The sequence below is a fragment of the Odocoileus virginianus genome, chromosome 3 (assembly GCF_023699985.2).
Source record: "Odocoileus virginianus isolate 20LAN1187 ecotype Illinois chromosome 3, Ovbor_1.2, whole genome shotgun sequence".
NCBI lineage: Eukaryota > Metazoa > Chordata > Mammalia > Artiodactyla > Cervidae > Odocoileus > Odocoileus virginianus.
In genome coordinates, this window is record NC_069676.1 from 15,330,047 (window position 1) to 15,357,050 (window position 27,004).

Genomic DNA, 27,004 nt, shown 5'->3' on the forward strand with positions numbered 1-27,004 from the left:
TTATGGAAGATGAGAGCGCCTCCCATGGCCTGAGGTTGGAGGAGAGATACCCTTTACACCTGTTCACTCACCCTCTACTGACCCACAGGGGAAAATGAACTACTCTTGTGAAAAACCACTGATATTTTATAGTTTATTTGTTGCAGTAGCTATTGTAACCTTAACTAACACCATCAATCTGACATTCAAACATTTTGCTAAATAACCCCTCAGAAATTATAGTCATTGGTACAGCACTGTAAGTCAACTATACTTCAATAAGAAAAATAAAATTTTTAAAAAGAGATTATGTGTCATGTTCAAAATTATACAGAGAGATGAAATGGGAACTCTTGCTTTTTACCCTACACAATCATTGGTGTTTATCATCATTCATCCCATCTTTCCTCCAAACTAAGTGGCTAGATTGGATTAGGACCATGAAATAAATAATACACTAATTGACCTACCTCAGGTTCAGTTTGATCAATCCCCACGAGGAAGAGGAGGTGGGCCAGGAAGAGGCAGATGGAGAGCTGCAGGTGGAGCGAGGTGCTGGTGTTTCGGATGGATCGACACAGGAGGAAGGTGAGGGCCGCCAGGAGGAGGCAGAGCAGAGAGAGGCTCAGCCCCACATAGGTGATCATGGTCAGCACGGGATCATCCTAGGAGACACCAAAGGAGGAATCTATTATTCCAGCTCTATATGTATGTTCCTGATGGAGCATCAGATGGGCTTTTCAGTTCAGCTCCCAAAGAAATGACTTGATCTCTCTGAGACTTGGTGATTCCCTCTTCAAAATACGGGCAGTTATAGCATTTATCACACAGAGCTAGACCAGCACTGACAAATAGAAACAGATGAGCCATGTGCACAATTTAAAATTTTCTAGTAGCCATATTTTTGAAAATGTCAAAAGAAACAAGTCACATTGATTTAATAGGACACATTCAAAATACTGGGCTTCCCATGTGGTGCGAGTGGTAAAGAACCTGCCTGCCAGTTCAGGAGATGTAACAAGCAGGTTTGATCGCTGGGTCAGGAAAATCCCCTGGAGACAGGCATGGTAACCCACTCAAGTATTCTTGCCTGGAGAATCCCATAGTCAGAGGAGCCTGGTGGGCTATAGTCCACAGGCTACACTCACAAAGAATCGGACACGACTGAAGCAATTTAGCACTCTTGTACACATGTTCAAAATACTATCAGTTCAATGTGTTGAATGTCATATAATTAATATAATGATATAACAAAATATAATCAGTTCAAATTATTCTCGGTGTAAAAGCTATTAATGAAATAGTTGGTACTTTTTCCTCCATATTCAGTCTTTGAAATCCAGTGTGTACTTTACACTTACCAAGCATCTCAATCAAATACTATATTTTAAAGAGTGAAAGTAAAGCATGGTCCTACCAAACAACAAAGTTGTATTTAGTGGAAAAGTATTTTGTACTATTTCTAAATTTAACTACATTCAAATGGAATAGAATTTGTTTCTTCAGTCACACCAGTCACATTTTAAGTGTTCAATAACCACGAGTGGCGATCCTATTGGACAAGACAGCAATAAAATATAATCTCATGAAGGCTGTCTTGTTCTCTGTAGGATCCACAATGCCTGGAATGGCATCAGGTGTATAGTAGTTTACTCAAATTCATGCCCATTGAGTTGGTTAGATAGCATCACTGACTATGAATGGACATGAATTTGAGCAAACTCCAGGAGGACAGAGGAGCCTGACGCACTATAGTGCGTGGGGTCTCAAAGAGTCAGACACGACTTAGTAACTGAACAACAAAGGCAGTTATATACAAACCTGTTAAATGAACAAAATGAGGTTATGCATTTTCATAAGAAATATGGTGTTATCTTGCAGTCAATGCTCAATAAATGGGAGTTTAAAATAAATGGGGAAACAAGTTAGGTCAATTTCTTTAAATCTGAGTTATCTGAGATGTGGTTGGCACCTGGGAAGTTTAGGGGGCTATGCTTTTACATGGGCGATGGCCAGTTGCCTTTGTTCTGGCGATGGGGGTTAGCTCTATTTCTCGCAGAGTAACAGGTCTCCGTGGGCCTTTCCACCATAGGGGCTGACAACCGACTTTTCAATGACTGAGGGCTTTCTCTGCTAGCCTGGGCACACTCTGCCCATGTGCATGGACATGTCAAGAGAATGAATACCCCCTGGATGTTGTTGTTATTCAGTTGCTAAGTCTTGTCTGACTCTTTGCAACACCGTAGACTGCAGCACGCCAGTCTCCTGTGTCTTCTGCTATCTCCCAGAATTTGCTCAAATTCATATCCATTGAGTCGGTGATGTAGCTTTCAACAAATGACTGAAGGGAGGTGGTGTATAAATAACCCAGCTTTCTCTCCATTCAGTTTGGATGACTCTGAGGTGTGTCTTCTACACTCACTCCAAAAATCTCCCAGAGAGAAGTAAGCCCAGTTACTCATAGTGGTACCCGGTATCCGGCTTTTCTGATTGGCTTCTGTCTCTTTCCCATTTCATTTCCCAGTTCTTTACTGATGCTTCCTGGAATTAACTCTCAAGTAATCTACTTCTGCTTGACTCCATATCTCAGTTGCTTTTTTCCCCACTGAGACTCAGAGAGCCTTCCCGGACACGATCAAGCTCACCGTAAGGGACCATAATTGTTGTACCTTGGGAACAAGAGCCATGAGGACAGCAAAGCTGGAAAGGTGGGAGCATTCGCATTGGGTGTGAGATTCGTTGCTGCCCAAGTGAGCACAGCCCTCCGTCGACCAGCTGCCCCCATCCTTGGATCCTTTCCAGTAGACACAGAAATATTTTCTCTTCCCACCACCTGGCTGGAAAGAGAAGAGCATGAAAGTGGATCTCCTTCTGGTTTTTATCATTTCAACTTTATAGGTTAATTGAGGTGCACTGGGTTGGAAACTGGATTGGAAAAATTCTGAAACCCTTGTGGGGAAGTGTTGCATACCCCACTTTCACTGTGGGGTTTGTTCTTCATTTATTCTGTCCTTCTCTGATTATCTCTGGGACTGACTGTTATGCACTGCTTTCCCCAGGTTGTTTGTCATTGATATGAGCAATGAGAGAAGCGGATGAGAGGGAGAAGAGGCAGCTCTGGTATTTCTTCTGCCTGCTTTTCTGCTGCAAATTGCCTCCATCTCCAATGGGCAATCTTCCTGTATACCTGCAGCCTTCACTGGGCAATGCTCATCCCCCCACTGCTTCCCCCCACAATTGCCTTTTTATGCTTAAATGTGATAATAGCTGCCCCACATTTGCCATCTGAGTGCTTCAACATTTGTTAGTTCTTTTAACGCTGAGTGATCAAAGTTGAATGCAGTTTCCTGCCAGGACTCTGATAATCCACCTGTTGGAGGTAAAGCCTAGATTTTGCTCACCTGAGTATGTTGGAAAGTCAGGAGCACAGGTTTTGATAGATTAACTTTTTCCTTCACACCAATGGAGCCACTTATCACTTGAGAGTTCAGGTTGACTTCCTTTATCCCTCTTCTATCACTGAAAAAGGATCCATTTAGAACATCCCCAAGAGATCGATATGTGATAAGCGCCACTGCATTCCTATCTGAGAAAATGGAAGAAAAGTCAAGTTTTCTAGGGTGTCTAGAGGTTGGGGAATTGGTACATTAGGGTTCTGTGTGAGGGTTGTAAGGCAAATATTATATAAAGTCAAAATTGCACTTGGAAATCTTTTCCATTGCCCAATCAATACATTACATGTGACTTAGGGATTATTATTCTGTATATGTAATATATAGTCTAATGTATCACACATTATAAGGGATATATGTGCAAAATATTCTATCAATGTGTTGTAAAATATTTATATATAAACATTAGACATCAAAAGGAGACTCATAAGGCAAGATGTTTATCTCCAGAAGGTGAAACTCAGGTGTGTGCGTGTGTGTGTGTGTGTGCACACACATGTGCGTGTGCACGTTCAGTCATGTCTAGTTCTCTGCAAGCCCATGGACTGTAACCCGCTAGGCTCCCCTGTCCATGGGATTCTCTGGGCAAGAACACTGGAGTGAGTTACCATTTCCTTCTCCAGGGGATCTTTCTGACTCAGGAATCAAACCCCCATCTCTTACATCTCCTGCATTGGCAGGCAGGTTCTTTACCACTAGCATCACCTGGGAAGCCTGGAACTCAAGTGGGATGAAGTCAAATGTTTCTGAATAGATGATGACTCCCTCATATGCATTCCTGTACACTGTTTATGGTGGCCAAGGGACGGAGGCAACTTAGAGGTCCATCAACAAATGAGTGGATGGAGAAGATGTGGTGTGTATGTCCAGCGGAATACTACTCAACTGTAAGATGAAATAAAGTTAGGGCATGGATGGACCTAGAGACTGTCATACAGAGCGAAGTGAGCCAGAAGGAGGAAAACAAATATTGTATATGAACACACATATGTGGACTCTGGTGCAGATGATCTTATTTGCAAAAGAGACAAAGACACAGACCTAGACAACAAATATATGGACACAAGGGGGGAAGTGGGGCACTGGATGCACAGGGAGATTGGGATCAACATATATCACTGTTGATGTGTGCGTGCTCAGTTGCTCAGTCTTGTCCAACTTGCGGCCCTATGAACTGTAGCCTGCCAGGCTCCTCTGTCCATGGAATTTTCCCGGCAAGAACACTGGAGTGGGTTGCCATTTCCTAATCCAGGATATTGTCCCAACCCAGGGACTGGACCACACCTCTTGCATCTCCTGCAGTGGCGGGTGAATTCTTAACCACAGCAGCACCTGGGAAGCTCCATCCACTATCAATACTATATACAAAATGAATAACTAATGGGAACCTACTGTATAGCTAGGGAACTCTGCTCAATGCTCTGTGCTGACCTAAATGGGGAGGAAATCCAAAAAAGAGGGGAGCTATATATACACATGACTGAGCCACTCTGCTGTATAGCGGAAACTAACACAACATTATAAAGCAACTATACTCCAATAAAAATTAATTTTAAAAAATAGTCCAAATAATTCCCATCTTCCATCTCAAGCTGACTTTGGGTATCTAATTTAATGGAAAAGTATGCAGGATGGCCCATTCTATTTAATTTATTCTCTCATCCTTCCCTCACTCCCTCCTCCTACCTCTCTTTGTCAGCCTCTCTCTCTTTTTCTCTTTCTCTCGCTCTGTCTCCCTCCCACCCTCTTCCCTTCCCCCTTTCATGCTAGAAGAACTTAAGTCATAGAAGTTAAATGCACATATGACACAGTTTCCTAAACTGCAATCATTCATGTGTTACCATCCCAGTTTTACCCCAAACCACTTAACCACCTGTATCACTATTTACTCGATCTAAAAAATCAACTGGACTTCTCTGGTGGTCCAGTGGATAAGAATCACCTGCCAATGCAGAGGAAATGGCTTTAATCCCTGGTCCTGGGAGATTCCACATGCTGCAGAGCAACTGAGCCACAACCACTGAGCCTGTGTTCTAGAGCCTGTGAATCACAACCAGAAGCCCATGCATCCTGTGGCGCCTGTGCTCCACAACAGGAGAAACCACCACAATGAGAAACACTGGCCACTGCAACTGGAGAAAGCCCGCAGGCAGTAACAAAGACCCAGCACAACCAAAAATAAATTAAAAAATAGATTTTAAAAAGGAGTGAATGGCTGAAAGAATAATAAAAAGTCAACTCATTTTTAGATGTCTTCCCCTCTCCCTCCTCTCTTCTACAGCTCACAGTAAACAGTGAAGATTAACCAGTAGCCAGGAATTTTCTGGAGGAACAAGTACTTCGCTCTCTCAAGGTAACTGGGTCTTTCTCTTTGACATACTTTTCAGGCATGCATGCATTCATTCATTCGTCACATGTTTGCTGAGCATCTACTGTGTACTGGATGGTGGTCCAGGCATTGCAACACAACAGGGAACACAATGGGCAGAGTCCCTGCCATCGGGGAGACGATGTCCTGGGAGAGATAGACGACAAACAAATAAATAAACCGGAAAGGATTGCATGGTGTCGATGTGATGCAGAGACTTAAATAAAATGATAGAATAAAGCAGGGGTGTCAACTTATGGCCTGGGGTCAAATCCAGCCTACCACCTGTTTTTGTAAATAGAGTTTTATTGGCACACAGCCATGTCCCTTCATTACATATCACCCATCGCTGCTTTCACACTACAGTGTCAAGAGTTGAGTAGATAAAAATCATCTGGCTCCCAAAACCAGAAATATTTATCCTCTTGTGCTCTTACAGAAAAAGTTTGCCAACTTATAGGCTAGCAGAAGACTGGGTGACTGTTTTAAGTAGAGAGATTATAAAATGCTTTTCAAGGGAAAGAGTGTTTGAGGCAACTCATGTGCCATCATCAAGAGTGAGCTTCCTTCTACACTACGTTTGTAGGGAATGTAAGTTGGTGCAGCCACTATGGAAAATGGTGTGGCAGTTCCTCAAAAAACCAATATATGATCCAACAATCCCACTCTTGGGCATATTTCCTGATAAAGCTATAATTCAAAAAGGTACATGTACCCCTACGTTCATGGCAGCAGTGTTCACAATAATCAAAGCACAGAAACAGCTTAAATGTCCATCAGCAGAGGAATAGGTAAAGATGTGGTGTGTATATACAATGGAATATTACTCAGCCAAAAAAAGGAATGAAATAATGTCATTTGCAGTTACTCAGATGGTCCTAGAGATAATCATACTAAGTGAAGTAAGTGAGAAAGAGACACAAATATGCCTATGATATCACTTACATGTGGAATCTAAAATATGGCACAAACGAACGTATCTACAAAACAGAAACAGACTCACAGACACAGAGAACAGATGAGGTTGCCAAAGGGGAGGGGGATGGAGGAGAGAAGGACTGGGAGTGTGGGATGAGCAAGTAGATATAAACTATTATATATAGAATGGGTAAGCAACAAGGTTCTACTGTTATAACACAGGGAACTATATTCTATATCCTGTGATAAACCATAATGGAAAAGAATATTAAAAAAAAAGAATGTGTATTAACTGAGTCACTTCGCTTTATAGCAGAGACTGGCATGACATTGTAAATCAACTATGAAAGTGAAAGTCACTCAGCTGTGTCCAACTCTTTGTGACCCCATGGACTATAGAGTCCATGGAATTCTCCAGGCCAGAATACGGGAGCGGATAGCCTTTCCCTTCTCCAGGGGATCTTCCCAACCCAGGGATTGAACCCAGGTCTCCTACATTGCACGTGGATTCTTTACAGCTGAGCCACCAGGGATGTCACTTAAAAAATAAAGTTATTAAAAAAGAGCAAGCTTTTTGGATCAGCACATGAAACTGAGCATGCACCAGCCCATCCCTTTTAAGGAGATAAGTCAAGGAATCCCTGTTTGAACCTCCGTGTGTATCACAAAGTCCATACAAACTGTGTCCTCAAAATTGCCTGGTTAGTGGTCAAGGCAGATCTTTCAATTCTGCCAGAAGAGTCTTCGTACCTTGAATGCTTTGAAAGTTTGGCTCCATCACCTAGAAATGAGACAAGAGAGCCTAGAAGTTATAGGTCAAGGGTATAAGTCATCTTAGACACAGTACCTCTTATGGTTCCTTTGAAAGCATTTGGGCAATCGATATCCATTGTGTTATTTCCAGCTTCTAGAACAGTCTTCTCACTTGTCTCATTGCACTCCTTGGTTTCATAAACTGGAAATATTAGGAAAGTGAGTCCTGCTTTGCTCAGTTCTCATGCCTAAAAAACTTGCTAATAACTCCCTTCTTTGACAGATCCATTACTAGTCATTTTATTTACTCCATGCAAAGTAGACCATTTGGTCCTCCCCTAACATTTCTGACTGGTGGAGATGAAATGCCGAAAGTATAGGCAACACATATGGGTCACACAACTCAGGGGAAGAGAGAGGACTGTCATGCTTCCCAGAGCTGGAGTTAAAACAGGCAGGCTCAGCCTTTACCATAGAATATTTAAAGGGAAAAGTTTCTTTGAACAATGTGTAATGGGGCACCTGGGGAAAGGAGAACTAATTTTTTTAAGCAAGGGAAGCTAAGCATTTAAAAGTATTCCAAGAAACAGAGTTTTCATTAAAAAGAAAAAAAAACAACTAGAAACAGAGCTACCATATGATCTAGGAATTCTACTCCTGGGCATAGATCCAGAAAAAACAGACACTCTAATTTAAAAAGATCCATTCACCCCAGTGTTCACAGCAGGACTATGCATGATAGCCAAGATATGGTAGCAGCCTAAGTGCCCATCAACAGATGATTGACTTAGGAAAATGTGGTACATATTGGAATATTACTCGGCCATTAAAAAGAATGAAATATTGCCATTTGCAGCAATGTGGATGGACCTAGAGAATATAATACTTAATAAAAATGTCATAGAAAGACAAATACTACAGGTAACACTTACATGTGGAATCTAAAAAATAATACAAATGAGTGTATGTACAGAATAGAAACAGATTCACAGACATAGAAAACAAATTTATGGTTACCAAAGGGGAGAGGCAGTGGGAGGGATAAACTGGGATTATGGGATTAACAGGTACAGACTACAATATACAAAATAGATAAGCAACAGAGATTTACTGACTAGCACACGAAATTATACCCAATATCTCATAATAATCTGCAATGGAATGTAATCTGCAAAAGCACTGAATCACTATGCTATACATGCATGTGTTCTTGCTAAGTCAATTCAGTCATGTCTGAGTCTTTGCAACCCCATGGATTGAAGTCAGGCTCCTCTGTTCATGGGATTCTCCAGGCAAGAACAAAGGAGTGGGTTGCCATGCCCTCCTCGAGGGACTCCTCCCAACTCAGTAGTTGAACCCATATCTGTCATGTCTCCCGCATTGGCAGATGGGTTCTTTACCATTAATGCCACCTGGGAAGCCCTACTATGCTATATACCTGAAACTAACACAATAATATAAATCAACTATAATTCAATTTTTAAAAATTTACCAAGGAAAAATAAAAATTTTCCAAAGGAATAGTCACCTGGGAGTGACCTTCTGCATTTGGGAAAAATCACTTAAGTGAACTCTGTTCATGATATGTGAACATATTAACACAAGGTCTGATGAAAGATGACTTTCATAAAATTGTCTGGTCTTAAAACTAATGCTTAGTGTTTCTTACCTATGTCAAGTAAAGAATCTTCATGCTTTCCTGGAGAACCAAAACTCTTGTTCCATATGGTCAATTCTACACGTTGAAGTAGTTGGGTCGCCTGTTTTGCAATGTCCTTTTTGCTTCCATTGTTCCTCAACGTTTCCTTTCAAAGAAATAAAAACTAATTAGGTAGATGGTTATTGAAACTTTGAAAAGCAGGAATATACATAAGTGTGGTTGAGTGAGCCAGCCTCTTGATGAGAGTGAAGGAGGAGAGTGGAAAAGCTGGCTTAAAACTCAATATTAAAAAAAAACTAAGATCATGTCCTCCAGTCCCATCACTTAATGGCAAACAGAAGGGCAAGTGACAGATTCCTTTTCTTGTGCTCTAAAACCACTGCTGATGGTCACTGCAGCCATGAAATTAGAAGACGATTGCATCTTGGCAGGAAAGCTATGACAAACTTGGCAGTATGTTAAAAAGCAAAGACATCACTTTGCTGACAAATGTCCATATAGTCAAGACTATGCATGGTCTTTCCAGTAGTCATGCACAGATGTGAAAGCTGGACCATAAAGAAGGCAAAGCACCGAAGAGTTGATACTTTCCAACTGTGTTACTGGGGAAGATTCTTGAGAGTCTTTTGGACAGCAAGGAGATCAAACCAGTCAATCTTAAAGGAAGTCAACCCTGATTGTTCATTGGAAGACCACTTGATGCAAAGAGCCAACTCATTGGAAAAGACTCTGATGCTGGGAAAGATTGAGGGCAAAAGGAGAAGGGGCAACAGAGGATGAGATGCTTAGATAACATCACTGACTCAACAAACATGAATTTGAGCAAACTCCAGGAGTTAGTGCAGGACAGGAGAGCCCAGCATGCTGCAGTCCATGGGGCTGTAAAGAGTCAGACATGACTTGGCGACTGAACAATAACAACAGAAGTCATTTGAGCAGGAGAAAGGCATGGTAAGACTGACTGCTTTTCAAACCTAGGCTACGCGTTACTTACCCAAATGTCCCCTGGTACCTGTGTCTCATTTCTGGCATCCTCTGAGAAAGAAAATTAACAGTCAAATGAACACTCTAACATAGATCTTTCTTCTAATCACATCCAAGTTGAGTGTTTCCTTCTGTACCCAAATACCATCCTAATTTCATTCTAAGAATTCCCAAATCTCTTCTACAGCAGAATTTTCAAAGGGAATTAGGATGGGGTTTCTCATTCAAAAATTCAGTCAGTAGTGTTTATGGAGCACCTACTAAGAGGGAGGCTAAATCTTATAAACACAGGTGAATAAAGAGCCAGATGCCATGATCTTTCACTGTTGATGGGAATGTGAATTGATATAGCCACTATGGAGAACATAATGGGAGGTTCTTTAAAAAGCTAAAAATAGAACTACCACATGACCCAGCAATCCCATCCTTGAGCACAGATCCTAAGAAAACCATAATTCAAAAAGACATAAGTACCCCAATGTTCACTGCAGCTGTATTTATGATAGCTAGAACATGGAAGCAACCTAGATGTACATCAACAGATGAATGGATAAAAAAGTTGTGGTACATACACACAATGGAATATTACTCAGCCATAAAAAGGAACGCATTTGAGTCAGTTCTAATGAGGTGGGTGAACCTAGAACCTATTATACAGAGTGAAGTAAGTCAGAAAGAGAAAAATAGTATTGTATTCTAATGCATATGTATGGAATCTAGAAAAATGGTACTGAAGAATTTATTTACAGGGCAACGATGGAGAATCAGACATAGAGAACAGACATGGGGAATGGGGAGGAGAGGGTGAGATGTATGGGAAGAGTAACAGGGAGACTTACATTACCATATGTAAAATAGACAGCCAAGGGGAATTTACTGTGCGGCTCAGGAAACTCAAACAGGGGCTCTGTATCAACCTAGAGGGGTGGGATGGGGAGGGAGAGGGGAGGGGGTTTCAAAAGGGAAGGGATGTATGTGTACCTATGGCTGATTCATGCTGAGATTTGACAGAAAACAACACAATTCTGTAAAGCAATTATTCTTCAATTAAAACAAAATAAATTTTTAAAAAACAAGCAAAAAACCTCAAAAAAAATCTGTTGAAAATCAAAGAGAAAAAAAGATTATATTCAAATGAAAACCAATTAGACTGATAGTTAACATCTCATCAGAAACAATGGAATCTAGAAAACAATGATTTCTTTAAAGTGAACAAAAATAGCTAAGAATTAAGATAAAAACATTTTCAGATAAAACATAAAGTTTAAATATTAAATAATAATAAATAAGTAGAAGAAACAAACAAACGAAAGGAATGAAATTGGGTCATTTGTAGAGACATGGGTGGACCTAAAGTCTGTCATACAGAGTAAAGTAAGTCAGAAAGAGAAAAACAAATACTGTATATTAACACATTTATGTGGAATCTAGAAAAATTTGTGGATGAGTCTGTTTGCAGGGCAGAAACAGAGAACAGACATGTGAACATGGAAGGGGTAGAGGGAATGAGATGAACTGGGAGACTGGGACTGGCCTAAACACACTACCATGTGTCAAACAGACAGCTAGTGGGAACCTGCAGTGTAGGGCAGGGAGCTCAGCCCAGTGCTCTGTGATAACTCGGATGGTGGGATGGAGGGGGTGGGAGGAAGGAGGTATGTGTATACACAGGGCTGATTCGCTTCATTGTGCAGCAGATACTAACACAGCATGGGAAAGCAACTATACTCCAGTTTTTTAAAAAGAGAGAAAAAATATGTTCCCTTGCAGAGTCTGCAGCCTATGGCAAAGTTGCCAAGCAAATAATTGAGTGATTATAAGAGTCCAACATATTAATACATAGGATGAGACGACTTGGCAGTATACAGAAAAAGGCCATGTTTGGGGTGTGGAAAACCCTTCCCAGAGAAACTGGTGTTAATTGAGATAATAACAATCAGTTGTTGTCTACCTAGCATCGTATTTTTTTTTTCTCTAGCATCGTATTTTAAGTGACATTGGCCACCTGATGTGAAATGCTGACTCCCTGGAAAAGACCCTGATGCTGGGAAAGATTGAAGGCAGGAGGAGAAGGGGATGACAGAGGATGAGATGGTTGGATGGCATCATCGACTCAATGGACATAAGTTTCAGCAAACTCAGGCATATAGTGAAGGACAGGGAAGTCTGGTGTGCTGCAGTCCATGGGGTCGCAGAGTTGGACATGACTGAACAACAACAACAAAAGCATCTACTTGGAGGTGGTGACTGTTGCCATGGGCTTGAGTGAAATCTCCCAGGAAACGGTTACCAAGGACAACAATGGATTGAAGAGTGAGGACCAGGACAGATATCTACCCTGTTACCCTAGCCTGAAACTGGTGAAACTCTCAAGGGATCTTCTCCTGCCTCCTTTTCTATGGTGGAGTATTTGATTACTGGAGTATTTGGAGATTCTTACCATAACATTCTGCATGATTCAATGTAAAGATACTAGCCACCCAGTTAAAGACAGGATAATGTGGGATACAGCTGCAGTAGTAATTTCCAATTCCATTTCTGCAATATGCTTTCTGCTTGCACCTTGCCCGCCCAGTCACACACTCATCAATATCTGTGAATCAAGAGAAAATATCATTAGAAAATATCACTTTTTATTTTCAAAAAACCATATTGTTTTCCCTTGCCCATGAGATCTCTACTACCCAACATCACTTATAAATGTACCCAGAACATCTGTCCTTGGTTAAGATGATTCAATATAGAGATGACAATTCTCCTGAAGTTACCTTATAAAGCCAAAGTAATTTCTAGGATACACTGTTGAGTGAAATAAAGTTCAGAAGGCCTTCTCTAATATCCTATCAAAAGGATCAAGATCACAGAAGACAAGGAAGGATTAAGAATCTCTCACAGATTAGATGAGGCAGGACTGAGATGACTAAATGCAATGTGAGATCCTGAAATGGCTCTTAGAACAGGAAAAAAAGGGGGGTGGATTTTAGGGGGAGAACTGGTAAAATCTGCATGAAGTCTCTAGTCCAGTTGATATTATTGTACCAATATTCATCCTCTGATTTTGCTCACTGTATGAAGGTTGTCATACCATTGGCTGACCTTCAAAAACTGAGGAGAAGCTCTACAGAATTCATTGCACTGTTTTGCAGTTTTTCTTTAAGTCTCAAACTGTTTCAAAATACAACGTCTAAAAAAATACATCCAATATTATATGATTCCAAGATAGAAAGTAGAATGGTGGGTGCCAGGGGCTAGGGGGAGAGAAGAGGGAAGTTAGTGTTTAACGGGGAAGAGTTTCAGTTTTGCAAGATGAAAAATGTCTGTAGATGAATGGCAGCAATGGTTTCACAACAGTGTCAATGTACTAAATAACAGTGAAGTACAATAACAAAGTAGTCAATGAATAACAGTGAATAACAAAAACAATGATTAAAATGTTGAATTGCATTATACGTAGTTTACTATAATTGAAAAAAAACAATTTAAATAAATACATTATCATATGATTCCACTTATAGGAGGGCCCTAAAGGAGTCAAATTAACAGAGATAGAAAGTAGGATGGTGGTTGCCAAGGGCTGGGGGAGGAGAAGGAATGGGAATTTAGCATTTAATGGGTACAAGGTTTCCATTTGAGATGATTAGAAAGTTCTGTGGTTGGATGGTAGAGTCGGTTGCACAATAATGTGAATGTATTAAACACCACTGAAAGATACACCTGGCTTCCCAAGTGGCTCAGTGGTGAAGAATCCGCCTGCCTACGCAGGAGACAGGAGACGTGGGTTTGATCCCTGGATCGGGAAGATCCCCCGGAGGAGGAAATGGCAACACACTCCAACATTCTTGCCTGGGAAATCCCAAGGACAGAAGAGCCTGATGGGCTACAGTCCATGGGGCCTCAAAGAGTTGGACACGACTGAGCTGGAAACGACTGAGCGACATGGTAAATTGTAATTTATACACTTTGCCACAGTAAAATGAAGTTTAAAAGGAATAAATGCGTCTTAAATAGTCTACTATTTTCTGTTTTACCTAATGAATTGACACGACACCACCACCAAACAGTTAACCAGTCCCAGCAATTAGGATTCAGGAGTGGTATTGCCCTTGGCATTTAGATTGACCTTTAGAATTTGTAGAAATTAAAGAGATTTGGCCAGAGCTGATGAGAGTAGTGAAAAGTGACACTGAAAAGCTAAGTTGGGACCACATCACAGAAAATGCTGAGTGATGAGAGAGTTTATTCATTTGTTCCTTTGGGGAACACTTATTAGTTGGGCATCTGCCATGTGATATTGTTCTTTTTCCTATGCATTGAGTGATAAACAAAAGAGATTCTGCCCTTGTGGAATCCTCAGAACCACCGCACCCCCCCCCAAAAAAAAAAACCACCAATCACCAGTGCTTGAGACTTTAAGAGTCCAGGGTCCTGAGAACGCCACTTTTCTCTGAAGAAAAACCAAGCCAATATCAGGGCTCACTAAGCCTGCATTACGATGCACATGAGAAGGCGGCAAGGGCTGGGGACTTCTGTAGGGATGTGGAGGCAGTCCTGATACTTTCCACTTTGTAATATCATTGTACCGTTGCAGTGCCAGCACCACTAGATGACACAGTATTTGAGACTAAGAAGGTTGCCCCTGGTCCCTTTCAAATGCCAAGATGAATGCAGACTTCTTCTTTACCTTCACATTTCTGAGAGGACCCCCGAGACACGGACTGAAATCCATCTTTGCAAACGCAGGTGCCATTTTTGAGGCAGTTAGCATTTTCTGGGCATGGAGGACAGGAAACTGCAAGGAACATAGAATCCGTTCATTCATTTGTTTGTTCATTTCATTTAAGAAATACTCATTGAGCACCTATGATGTACCAGATGCTGCAGTCGCAAGAACCTCCTCCTGGGAATAGCTTATTGGCATCCTTTTGGAATTCATCCTACTGTTGAACATAGATTCTCACCATGCCCCACCCATTCCCCACCTCTGCCACCAATACCACTTTTGCTTGTCAGTAGAGCTTCCAGATTTCAGCACCTGTGTTTCCTTACTGAGGGCTTCCTCTGGCCACTAACATCCTTTTTGAGCACCACATACTGGTTCTCAAGGTCTTCTTCCCCAAGGAGTAGTTTCCTCAAACAGTGATGGACTGACTGAGTCAGTGATTTAAAAATAAATCAGCTTCTCATTCTAGATATGAATCAGCTAACCAGAATAATTAACAACAAGAACTACAACAATAAAGCTGTTTTTTGCTACATGTATTGGGGGCTGGTGGTGCCAGAGAAGACTCTTGAGAGTCTCTGGGACAGCAAGGAGATCAAACCAGTCAATCCTAAAGGAAATCAACCCTGAATATTAACTGGAAGAATCGATGCTGAAGCTGAAGCTCCAATCCATTGGCCACCTGATGTGAAGAGTTGAATCATTAGAAAAGATCCTGATGCTGGGAAAGATTGAGGGCAGGAGGAGAAGGTGTTGAGAGAGGATGAGATGGTTGGATGGCATCACTGACTCAATGCACATGAGTTTGAGCAACTTCTGGGAGATGGTGAAGGACAGGAAAGCCTGGTGTGCTGCAGTCCATGGGGTCACAAAGAGTCAGACACGATTTAGTGACGGAAAAACAACAATGGAGGGCTGGAAAACAGGAAACACGAGGAGGATAACCAACACGCGAATAGTGTAGAAAAGTGAGGTCCATGTATGCAACTCCAAAAACAAACCAAGGTGTCTTTTTTTCTCATTGAAGTATGAAGTGTTTGCAATGATAGTGAAGGACAAAGAAGCCTGGTGTGCTGCGGTCCTTGGGATAGCAGAGTAGGATATGACTGAGCAGCTGAACAATAGCATCACACTCACCTCCAGCCTTCTTTGCTTTCAATCCTGACAGAGCCAGGAGGACACTGAGACCTAGAAGAATGAGGACAGAGATAAAGCAGATGGGAGATGCCCTGAGGCTCCACCTGGCTGAGGCCTCAGTGAGTCGGGGGGCTTTGTCTCCTCTTGTCAAGTCATACGTGTGCTAGCTTCACTGTAGATTCTTCTAGACTGGCTATAAACACTAGTGTCACAGAAGGGCATCATACAGTACTGATTACAGCTATCAGAGACTCTACACCTAAGTCCAATGTGTGTGGGGGATGATGGGAGCTCCCTCAGCAATAAGCAATCCTCTGACACCAGCTGGGTATCCTATAATTATTTTTCCCCAGTTATTTTTATTAGCTGGACGCTAATTACTTTACAATATTGTAGTGGTTTTTGCCATACATTGACATGAATCAGCCATGGATTTACATGTGTTCCCCATCCCGATCCCCCCACCCGCCTCCCTCCCCATCCCATCCCTCTGGGTCATCCCAGTGCACCAGCCCTGAGCACTTTTCTCATGCATCCAGCCTGGACTGGTGATCTGTTTCACACTTGATAATATACATGTTTTGATGCTGTTCTCTCAGATCATCCCACCCTTGCCTTCTCCCATTGAGTCCAAAAGTCTGTTCTGTACATCTGAGTCTCTTTCTGTCTTGCATATAGGGTTATTGTTACCATCTTTCTAAATTCCATATATATGTGTTAGTATACTGTATTGGTGTTTTTCTTTCTGGTTTACTTCACTCTGTATAATGGGCTCCAGTTTCACCCACCTCATTAGAACTGATTCAAATGAATTCATTTTAATGGCTGAGTAATATTCCATTGTGTATATGTACCACAGCTTCCTCATCCATTCGTCTGCTGATGGGCATCTAGGTTGCTTCCATGTCCTGGCTATTATAAACAGTGCTGCGATGAACATTGAGGTGCACGTGTCTCTTTCAGTTCTGGTTTCCTCGGTGTGTATGCCCAGGAGTGGGATTGCTGGGTCATATGGCAGTTCTATTTCCAGTTTTTTAAGGAATCTCTACACTGTTCTCCATAGCGGCTGTACTAGTTTGTATTCCCACCAATAGTGTAAGAGGGTTCCCTTTTCTCCACACCCTCTCCAACATTTATTGCTTGTAGACATTTGGATAGCAACCATTCTGAATGGCGTGTAATGGTACCTCATTGAGGTTTTGATTTGCATTTCTCTGGGTATCCTATAATTAAACTCAGTTCTTTTTCTCTCTTTTTCCCTCTTATTCTTTTTTAGATTTTTTTCTCTTATAGATCATTACAGAGTATTGAGAAGAGTTTCCTGTGCTATAAAATAGATCCTTGTGCTATGCTAAATTGCTTCAGTCGTGTCCAACTCTTTGCGACCTTGTGGACCCACCAGGCTCCTCAGCCCATGGGATTCTCCAGGCAAGAATACTGGAGTGGGTTGCCATGCCCTCCTCCAAGGGATTTTCCCTACCCAGGGATCAAACCAACGTCTTTTATGTCTCCTGCATTGGCAGGTGGATTGTTTACCTCTAATGCTACCTGGGAAGCCTAAAATAGATCCTTGTTAGTTATCTATTTTTTATTTTTGTAATGCAGCATGGCACGTGGGATCTCAAGTTCTCCAACCAAAGATCAGACCTGTGCTCCCTGCAGCAGAAGTGCAGAGCCCTAACCACTGGGATAGGGAATTCCTCTCTCTATTTTATATAGAGTAGTGTGTATATGTCAATCCCAACCTCCGAATCTGTCCCTCTCAACTCAGTTCTGACACTAACTCCCCTGGAAGAGCATCAGATATCCCAGGTTAAGGGCTCAGTCCCAAAGACTTCAGATGCCCATCAGAATTCCAAGTTGTCCCCTGGGCTTCTGACCAACTGGCTATGGATTGGGTATTCCAATGACTCCCTCTTTGGGTAAATTAATTTGCTAGAGCAGCTCACAGAACTCAGAGAAACCATTTACTTACTGGATTACCAGTTTATTGTAGAAGGATATTGGGCACCCCAGGTGGCACTGGTGGTAAAGAACCTGCCTGCCAATGCAGGGGACATAAGAGACGTGGGTTTCCCTGGGTTGGAAAGATTCCCGGGACAGCATGGAAACCCACTCCAGTATTCTCGCCTGGAGAATTCCGTGGACAGAAGAGTCTGGCGGGCTACAGTCCATCGGGTCACAGTCGGACATGACTGAAATGACTTGGCACGCACGCATAGAAGAATATATCTCAGAAAGAGCCAATGGAAGGCACACACTGGGCAAGGTATGAGGAAAGGGGTGGGGATTCCGTGCCCCCTCCAGGCACTACTTTCCTCAAATCTCCGTGTGTTCACCAACCCAGAAGCTCTCGGAATCCCATCGTTTTGGGGCTTTTGTAGACACTTCATTGGGCATCCCTGGTGGATCAGTGGTCAAGAATCTACCTGCCAGTGCACAGGATGTAGGGTCCATCTCTGGTCCGGGAAGATCCCACATGCCATGGGGCAACCAAGCCAGTGTGCCGCAACTACTGAAGCTGGTGCACCCTAGAGCCAGCACTCCACAGCAAGAGAAGCCCCCGCAATGAGAAGCCTGTGCACCACAACCAGAAAGTAGTCTGCAAGCAGTGACGAAGCTCCAGCACAGCTAAAAAAAACACCAAACCCTCAAGCCTCTGCATTTTCCTTGTGAGTGCCTTTCTGACACATAAAGAAGAAATATGACCATAGGGCAGGGGTCAGAAAACTGTGGCCTTGGGCCAAATGCAGACCCCTGCCTGGTTTTTGTGCAGCCCATGAGCTAAGAATTGTTTTTAGTGGCTTTTAAATATATATATTTTTTAATCAAGGAGAATATAGTGCATGCATGAAATGTGAAAATTACCTGAAATTCCCATTCCTATGTCTATAAATCAAGCTTTATTGGAACACAGCAGTGCCCATCCATTCAGGAAAGGTTGGTGGCTGCTTCTATTTATTTATTTTATTTACTTTTTTGTGGGGGGTTTCCAATGCAGTTTTGTGAAAACCCCACTAGAAAAATTCCAAAAGATCTGTCCCACTCTGTGGCTGCTTTTACAAAGCAACAAGCAGAGTTGAGACATTAAGACAGAGATCCAAATGGCCCACAAAGCTGAGAATAGTGACTACCTGGATCTTTACAGAAAGAAAAAATAAGTTCACTTCTGTCATAAACTAATGGCCATCACGTGCTTGCCTCTAAGAACTGCTTACAAACGGCCTAGGCTTAAACTGTGTTTGATTCCTCCAGTGGTATTTTTTATTATCTTGAAGTCCCTAAAGCCCAGAGCAGACAGGTGGGTAGGTTCCAGTTACTATAATATACTAAGCGATGGTTCTCCAAGTTTGGACCCGCATAGTGGTCAGTCAGCATGTTAGATGCTTGCCATGTCCCCCAAGCCTACCCAGAAAGGGGTTGCGCAGTAAGCAGATAACTTGCAGGGAAAGTGAAAGTGAAGTCGCTCAGTCGTGTCCGACTCTGCCACCCCATGGGCTGTAGCCCACCAGGCTCCTCAGTCCATGGAATTTTCCAGGCAAGAGTACTGGAGTGGGTTGCCATTTCCTTCTCCAGGGGATCTTCCCAACCCAGGGATCGAACCCAGGTCTCCCGCATTGTAGGCAGACGCTTTACCGTCTGAGCCACCAGGGAAACTTCCTGTATCTTTCTGTAAAAGGGTGTTTCTCTGCAGCCCGTGAAGGGCATCAAGAAGCACGGGAGGAGGACTGGAAGATGCACAGCCCAGATTCTTTGCCCTTCTAAGGCACATTACGCGCTGAAAGGTTACCCAGAAGGACTGGAGTACCAGTTACCCACAGTGCTAACCCCTCACCGTCACTCTTCTCTCTCCCCTCTTTGGCTTCCCTTCCCAAAGGACCCTAAAGCCTTCCTGGGATTCCTTCCCAAACGTGCGTTTGTACTCATTCGCTTCAGTTGTGTCTGATTCTTTGGGACCCTATGAACCGTGGCCCACCAGGATCCTCCGTCCATGAGATTCTTCAGCAAGAATACTGGAATGGGTTGCCATGCCCTTCTCCAGGGGATCTTCCCCACCGAGTGCTCGAACCCACATCTCCTATGTCTCCTGCATTGGCAGGCATGTTCTGTACCACTAGCACCATCTGGGAAGCCTAAATTAATTAAACCCAAGTTTTTGTCTCAGTTCTGCTTTGGAGGAGAGCAACTAAGAGACTCGGTATCAGACTTTGGAGTAGGACACACACACACAGGAATTTCTGGAGAAAGTGCCAAATTCTGGAAAGCAACCAAAGCTGGGCTATCCATGGTACTGGAGGGTGGGGAGAATGCTTTGTTCTACTCACCAGAGAGTAGCAACAGGCACCTGCTTCCCATAGCAGTCGAGGTTCCAGGAACGATAACCTTAGACGCACTCCCAAGCAGGATGTGACAAGGGTTCCTGGGATAAATAAGCCCCATGAGGATTTATTTTGGATGGTCACAAAATTTAGGAGGCAGGTGGTTTGTTATTTATCAAAATCCTTTCATTTCTACCTGTCTTTTGACTCAACAACTCCAATTCTGGGAAATAAGCAAGGTTCTACAAGGATGATTATAGCATAATGGCTTCTAGAAGCAAGGTTAGCAGTAATAGTCATCATCACTCAGTCCTGTTAGGCTCTTTGCCACGCTATGGACTGTAGCCCCCCAGGCTCCTCTGTCCATGGGATTCTCCAGGCAAGAACACTGGAGTGGAGCGGGTTGCCATGCCTTCAGGAGATTTTCCCAACCCAGGGGTCAAACCTGCATTTCTTAAGTCTCTTGCACTAGCAGGGAGGTTCTTTATCACTAATGCCACTTGGGAAGCCCAAACCCCCTTGTTGCCTAGGTCAAAACTTGGAATATAAATAAATGAGGCCATTTGGGGATCTGGAGGGAATAATTAGAACTCTGGAGATCTGGAGACCATGGACTTTACCTCAAGACATTCTGTATGTTGGCATGTGCCAGGAGTTACACTTTGTTACTTCCTGATCCTTTCCCTTCTCTCAACATTCATTTCCCTTTTTGACTATACTTCCCTTCCAAAAGCCTACCCTGAGATAAACTATAGAAACCCTCAGTGTAGAGAAACCCAGTCTAGTTAGTGGCTATTCTTTTTTTAAAAGACTCTTTCGAAACCAGTTTAACTGAAGTGAATATCGTATGTGAAAAGGGTGATATTTTTTGGAAGAGCTGAGACCTCTAGCGATGTTGATTTCTTTTTTTTTAACCACTTTACTGAGGGATGATCATCATGTAAAAAGCATGCAAAAGTACTTATCAACTTAACTTGATAAGTTTAGAAATAAATATATACATATGAAACTATCACTACCATCAAGGACATAAACATATCCATCATATCTGAAATTATCCTCCTGCCCTCTTTATGATTTGAGCATGTGTGTGTGTGTGTGAATAACACTTAACATAAGATCTACCCTCTTAGAAAATTTTAAGTATGCAATACAATATCATTAGCTATAGACACTAAGCTGTCACTGGAGTTTTTCATCTTGTGTAATTAAAACTTTATACCCTATGACCTTCCCCTCCCATCTTCCTTCCTCCCCTGGAAAACATCATTCTAGTCTCTGCTTCTAAGCATTTGACTACCATAGTTTCTACATCTAAGTGAGATCATACTGTATTTGTTCTTTGGGTCTGTTTATTTCACATATCTAGCAACATTGATTTAGAGAGTGGTTTTTTTTTTTTTTTTTCTGGTGACCACATTTTTATTTATTTATTTTTTTGATGTATCTACTTTTTATTATTATTTTTTCATTTATTTTTATTAGTTGGAGGCTAGTTACTTTACAATATTGTAGTGGTTTTTGTCATACATTGACATGAATCAGCCATGGATATACATGTATTCCCCATTCCGATCCCCCCTCCCACCTCCCTCTCCACCCCATCCCTCTGGGTCTTCCCAGTGCACCAGGTCCGAGCACTTGTCTCACACATCCAACCTGGGCTGGTGATCTGTTTCACCCTAGATAATATACATGTTTCGATGCTGTTCTCTTGAAACATCCCACCCTCGCCTTCTCCCACAGAGTCCAAAAGTCTGTTCTATACATCTGTGTCTCTTTCTCTGTTTTGCATATAGGGTTATCATTACCATCTTTCTAAATTCCATATATATGTGTTAGTATACTGTAATGGTCTTTAGAGAGTTTTTTTTTTTTTTTTTTTTTAAAGACCTATTATAAAAAATACATTTTACTTCACAAAGATAGACAGAAAAATGAACCAAGTTTCACAAAGCAATATTTGTTTCAGACTCTGTTCATTGAAACTTTCTTATTTTAGTTCTTCTTAAGCCCCTCAACACACAATTCATGATTTCTTTTGAGTATTTGAAAACATTATACTGTGTTCTATACATACTAAACTGAAATGGGGAAATAAATATGAAACAATGTCCCTAAAGCAACTTTCAAGAGATAAAGCATGGCAGAAACCAGTACAATATTGTAAAGCAATTATTCTCCAATTAAAAATAAATAAATTTTAAAATAAATTTAAGTTTAAAAATAAAGCAACAGGACATCTAATGAGCTATCCTTTAAAATCTTTCCAGAGCCAGTGTATTATTTTAAGACCCAAGATCACAAGCAAAGCACATTCTATTTTCCATGGAAAAAAACACAAAACCAGTTCCTCCTTACCCACAAGACGAAAGTCCTCGCTGGTCACCCAGTCTGGCAGCTTCTCCGAGCTAACAGCAACCAAAACAGGAAGTATATCTCTTATCTTGAGCTTTAGTTTCTCAAGGAGTCTTGTGGCTGGATGAGATGACTACGGGCATTGGTAGTGAGGTGGTAACATGCAGGAAGGCCAAGGCCCTGCAAATGGAGGAAATAGGCTGCAGGAGCCAGACATTTTTTATCTTTCTCTTAAGTGGCAGAAATGCAAAAAGGCAAAATGGTTGTCTGAGGAGGCCTTGCAAATAGCTGAGGAAAGAAGAGAAACTAAAGGCAAAGGAGACAAGGAAAGATATGCCCATTTGAATGCAAAGTTCCAAAGAATAGCAAGGAGAGATAAGAAAACCTTCCTCAGTAATCAATGCAAAGAAATAGAGAAAAACAATAGAATGGGAAAGATTAGAGATCTCCTCAAGAAAATTAGAGATACCAAGGGAAAATTTCATGCAAATATGAGCACAATAAAGGACAGAAATAGTATGGACCTAACAGAAGCAGAAGATATTAAGAGGAGGTGGCAATAATACACAGAGGAATGATACAGAAAAAAATCTTCGTGACCCAGATAACCACAATGGTGTGGTCACTCACCTAGAGCCAGACATCCTAAAATGCCAAGTCAAGTGGGCCTTAGGAAGCATCACTATGGACAAAGCTAGTGGGGATGATGGAATTCCAGTTGAGCTATTTCAAATCCTAAAAGATGATGCTGTGAAAGTGCTGCATTCAATATGCCTACAAATTTGGAAAACTCATCAGTGGCCACAGGAATGGAAAAGGTCAGTTTTCATTCCAATCCCAGAGAAAGGCAATGCCAAAGAATGTTCAAACTACCTCACAATTGCATTCATCTCACACGCTAGCAAAGTAATGCTCAAAATTCTTCAAGCCAGGCTTCAACAGTACATGAACCATGAATTTCCAGATGTTCAAGCTGGATTTAGAAAAGGCAGAGGAACCAGAGATCAAATTGCCAAGATCTGTTGGATCATCAAAAAGCAAGAGAATACCAGAAAAACATCTACTTCTGCTTTATTGATTACGCCAAAGACTTTGACTGTGTAGATCACAACAAGTTGTGGAAAATTCTGAAAGAGATGGGAATACCAGACCACCTAACCTGCCTCTTGAGAAATCTGAATGCAGGTCAAGAAGCAATAGTTAGAACTAGACATGGAATAACAGACTGAATCCAAATTGGAAAAGGAGTACGTCAAGCCTGTATATTGTCACCCTGCTTATTTAACTTCTATGTAGAGTACATCAAGCCAAATGCTAGGCTGTATGAAGCACAAGCTGGAATCAAGATTGCCAGGAGAAATACCAATAACCTGAGATATGCAGATGACACCACCCTGATGGCAGAAAGCGAAGAAGAACTAGAGAGTCTCTCGATCAAAGTGAGAGGAGAGTGAAAAAGCTGGTTTAAAACTCAGAATTCAAAAAACAAAGATCATGGCATCTTGTCCCATCACTTCATGGCAAATAGATAGTGAAACAATGGAAACAGTGACAGACTTTATTTTCTTGGTTTCCAAAATCACTGCAGACAGTGACTACAGCCATGAAATTAAAAGACACCTGCTCCTTGGAATAAAAGCCATGACAGACCTAGACAGCATGTTAAAAAGCAGAGACATTACTTTGCTGACAAAGGTCCATCTAGTCAAAGCTATGGTTTTTCCAGTAGTCATGTACGGATGTGAGAGTTGGACTATAAAGAAAGCTGAGCACTGAAGAATTGATGCTTTTGAACTGTGGTGTTGGACAAAACTCTTGAGAGTCCCTTGGACTGCAAGGAGATCAAACCAGTCCATCCTAAAGGAAATCAGTCCTGAATATTCACTGGAAGGACTGATGCTGGAACTCCAATACTTTGGCCACCTGACTGAACTGACTCCTTGGAAAAGACCCCGATGCTGGGAAAGATTGAAGGCAGAGGAGAAGGGGACAACAGAGGATGAGATAGTTGGATGACATCACTGATTTGATGGACATGAGTCTGAGCAAGCTCCAGGAGTTGGTGATGGACAGGGAAGCCTGGCATGCTGCAGTCTATTGGGTCTCAAAGAATCAGACACGACTGAGTTACTGAACTGAATTGAACTAAGCAGCAGGAGGACAAGAGTCAGATTTTTTTCCCTTTTCTACCCAAAATTAAAAGGAGGTTTCTTTAAAAATTCTGTGTTGCCACGACAACACCTGGTTACACCTAAGCTTAACTTTTCTCAAACCTTGGGCTAACCAATGCATATTTCTTATGGAAATGCTTTTCTTAAGCTATGTTAATGAACTATGTATTTACCTTAGACTCTGTCTTTCTTCAAGTCAGTTCTGCCCAAGACTCAGAACTGACTTGACAAATCAGTATGTTTTACTCAACAAACCAGTATGTTTTACTCATGCTAATATTCTCTTAAGCTATATTAATGAGACTATGTATTTGCTTAGAAATCTGCCTTTCTTCAAGATTCATGTCAATTGTTTTATTGCCCAAGATGACTCACCTTGTGCCAATGTTATCTTAAAATGCATGTTGTGGATGAGGGGCCTGGGGCCACTGTCTGAGTTATGAGACATTTCCTTTCTCTAATTAGTAGCCTGCTAGTAGGTATATAGCTTCCTGCTAAAGACTAGCAGGGGGCACTCATTCTGACCCGTTCTGATGTCTATGTCAGAAGCTTTCTCTATCTCTTTTATACTTTAATAAAACTTTACTACACAGAAGCTCCCAGTGATCAAGCCTTGTCACTGGCCCTGGATTGAACTCCTCTCTTCCGGAGGCCAAGAATCCCAGCGTTTTTCACGGCTGTGTTTTCCACCTTTCAGTAGGAGCACTTGCATAATGGGTCCATTAGTTCCCTTTTCATCCAAGTAATTTAAATAGTACATTACCAGGATGGACCATACTTCAGAAAATGAATTTGGAAATCATGATGGTGGCCAAGGGGGAAAACCAGGTAATGGCGAGTGCTCCCAATCTCCATCGATGCCAAGAAAATGGATCCAACTTTGAGAAGGCTCCTTTAATGAGAGGGTGGAAGTCCAGAGTGTGGAAGAGTGTGATAAACTTATGTTACCCAGTTCCCTGTTATCCTGTCATTTCTCAGTTCACCACTTCTGCAGCATGACTACCCATAACTCTGGCCTTAGAGACAGGGCCACCCAATATGTTATTGTTGTTGTTTAGTCACTAGGTCATGTCCAACTCTTTTGTGACACCATGGACTGTAGCCCACCAGGCTCCTCTGTCCATAGGATTCTCCAGGCAAGAATACTGGAGTGAGTTGCCATTTCCTCCTCCAGGGCATCTTCCTGACCCAGGAATCAAACCTGCAGCTCCTGCTGCATGTCCTGCATCGCAGGCAGATTCTTCTACTGTTGAGCCACTGGGGATGCCCCATGTAATTAAACTCAACCACTTGGCTGGTGAAATTCATGATTAGTCCCATTAATATGGTGTCCTGAAATTGTCTTCTCATTCATATGAAAAGGGTCTTGGTAATGATCCACCACAAATATTGCAAATATCTCCTAGTTTGACAAGTTCAAATATACATTTAGTGATTGATGTCTTGCCTTGGTTTTATTATAGTTGTGAAACATATCCCCGTTGACCTTAAAAATAAAGCAGCCCAATTAATGTAACATTGTAAATGCTTCAATAAAAATTTTTTAAAAATAAAGAAAAAATAAAACAGCCAGTTATTTTACCAGAAAAATTAGTTTATTTGGAAATAGCAGAGAATTGCAATATGGGACAAGCGTGTTATAGCAAAAACTATGTGTAAGTCCAGAGAAGCAAAGAAGAGGAGCTGCTGTTTTGGAGGGGAAAGCAGTTGGAAAGGGTTCTTGTAAGCAAAGAATCTGGGAATTGAAAGGGTAGTGGCTTTTCATTGGCTGGGCTGTCCCCAAGCAAGAAGAAAACCTTCCTTCCTCCCACTGGCTAATAAAGCAGTAGTTTTCCTGTTGAAAATGCCAAGTACCTCTCTTTCTGTTTGAGGTCTGCAGATGGCAGTGAATGGTAAGGCATGACAGCTCCCCTCTCTGGCTTTTCCAATGCCATTTAAAATAAGGTTTCCTTTATTCAGTTTCACATCCTTGCAATGAGTGTCTTTCAGTTTCCTGTTTCTTGTTATAAATTAATTAGAGTCAATGCAGTAAAATATTCAAATAATACCAAGATATGGCTGTGTAAGTAGGCTGGCAGTCAACCCCTCTGGTAGTATTCAAAATATTTGCTTCATGTGATACTCAAAAAATGTTTCTTTTGATATAATACAGCCTTGTAAATCAACCATACTTCAATAAAATTTT

At 41.8% G+C, this 27,004-nt stretch overlaps 1 protein-coding gene and 1 non-coding gene across 2 annotated transcripts in view; both read right to left on the reverse strand.

Moving 5' to 3' along the window:
* The window catches only part of LOC110149931 (adhesion G protein-coupled receptor E4-like), a 36,625-nt gene extending 13,868 nt beyond the window's left edge, over positions 1-22,757 (reverse strand). The window contains exons 1-10 of the mRNA XM_070464833.1: positions 22,652-22,757; positions 15,972-16,022; positions 14,796-14,903; positions 12,555-12,707; positions 10,125-10,165; positions 9,140-9,275; positions 7,565-7,672; positions 3,381-3,565; positions 2,649-2,816; positions 450-644 (exon numbers count right to left, since the gene is read on the reverse strand). Coding sequence (XP_070320934.1) covers positions 450-644; positions 2,649-2,816; positions 3,381-3,565; positions 7,565-7,607 — 591 coding nt within the window. The 5' untranslated portion in view covers positions 7,608-7,672; positions 9,140-9,275; positions 10,125-10,165; ... (2 more) ...; positions 15,972-16,022; positions 22,652-22,757. The remainder of the gene's footprint in view (positions 1-449; positions 645-2,648; positions 2,817-3,380; positions 3,566-7,564; positions 7,673-9,139; positions 9,276-10,124; positions 10,166-12,554; positions 12,708-14,795; positions 14,904-15,971; positions 16,023-22,651) is intronic.
* Positions 18,955-19,019, reverse strand: LOC139034546 (U7 small nuclear RNA). The gene has a single exon (XR_011487085.1). It is a non-coding gene; the product is annotated as a U7 small nuclear RNA (small nuclear RNA).
* Positions 22,758-27,004: the final 4,247 nt, after the last annotated feature.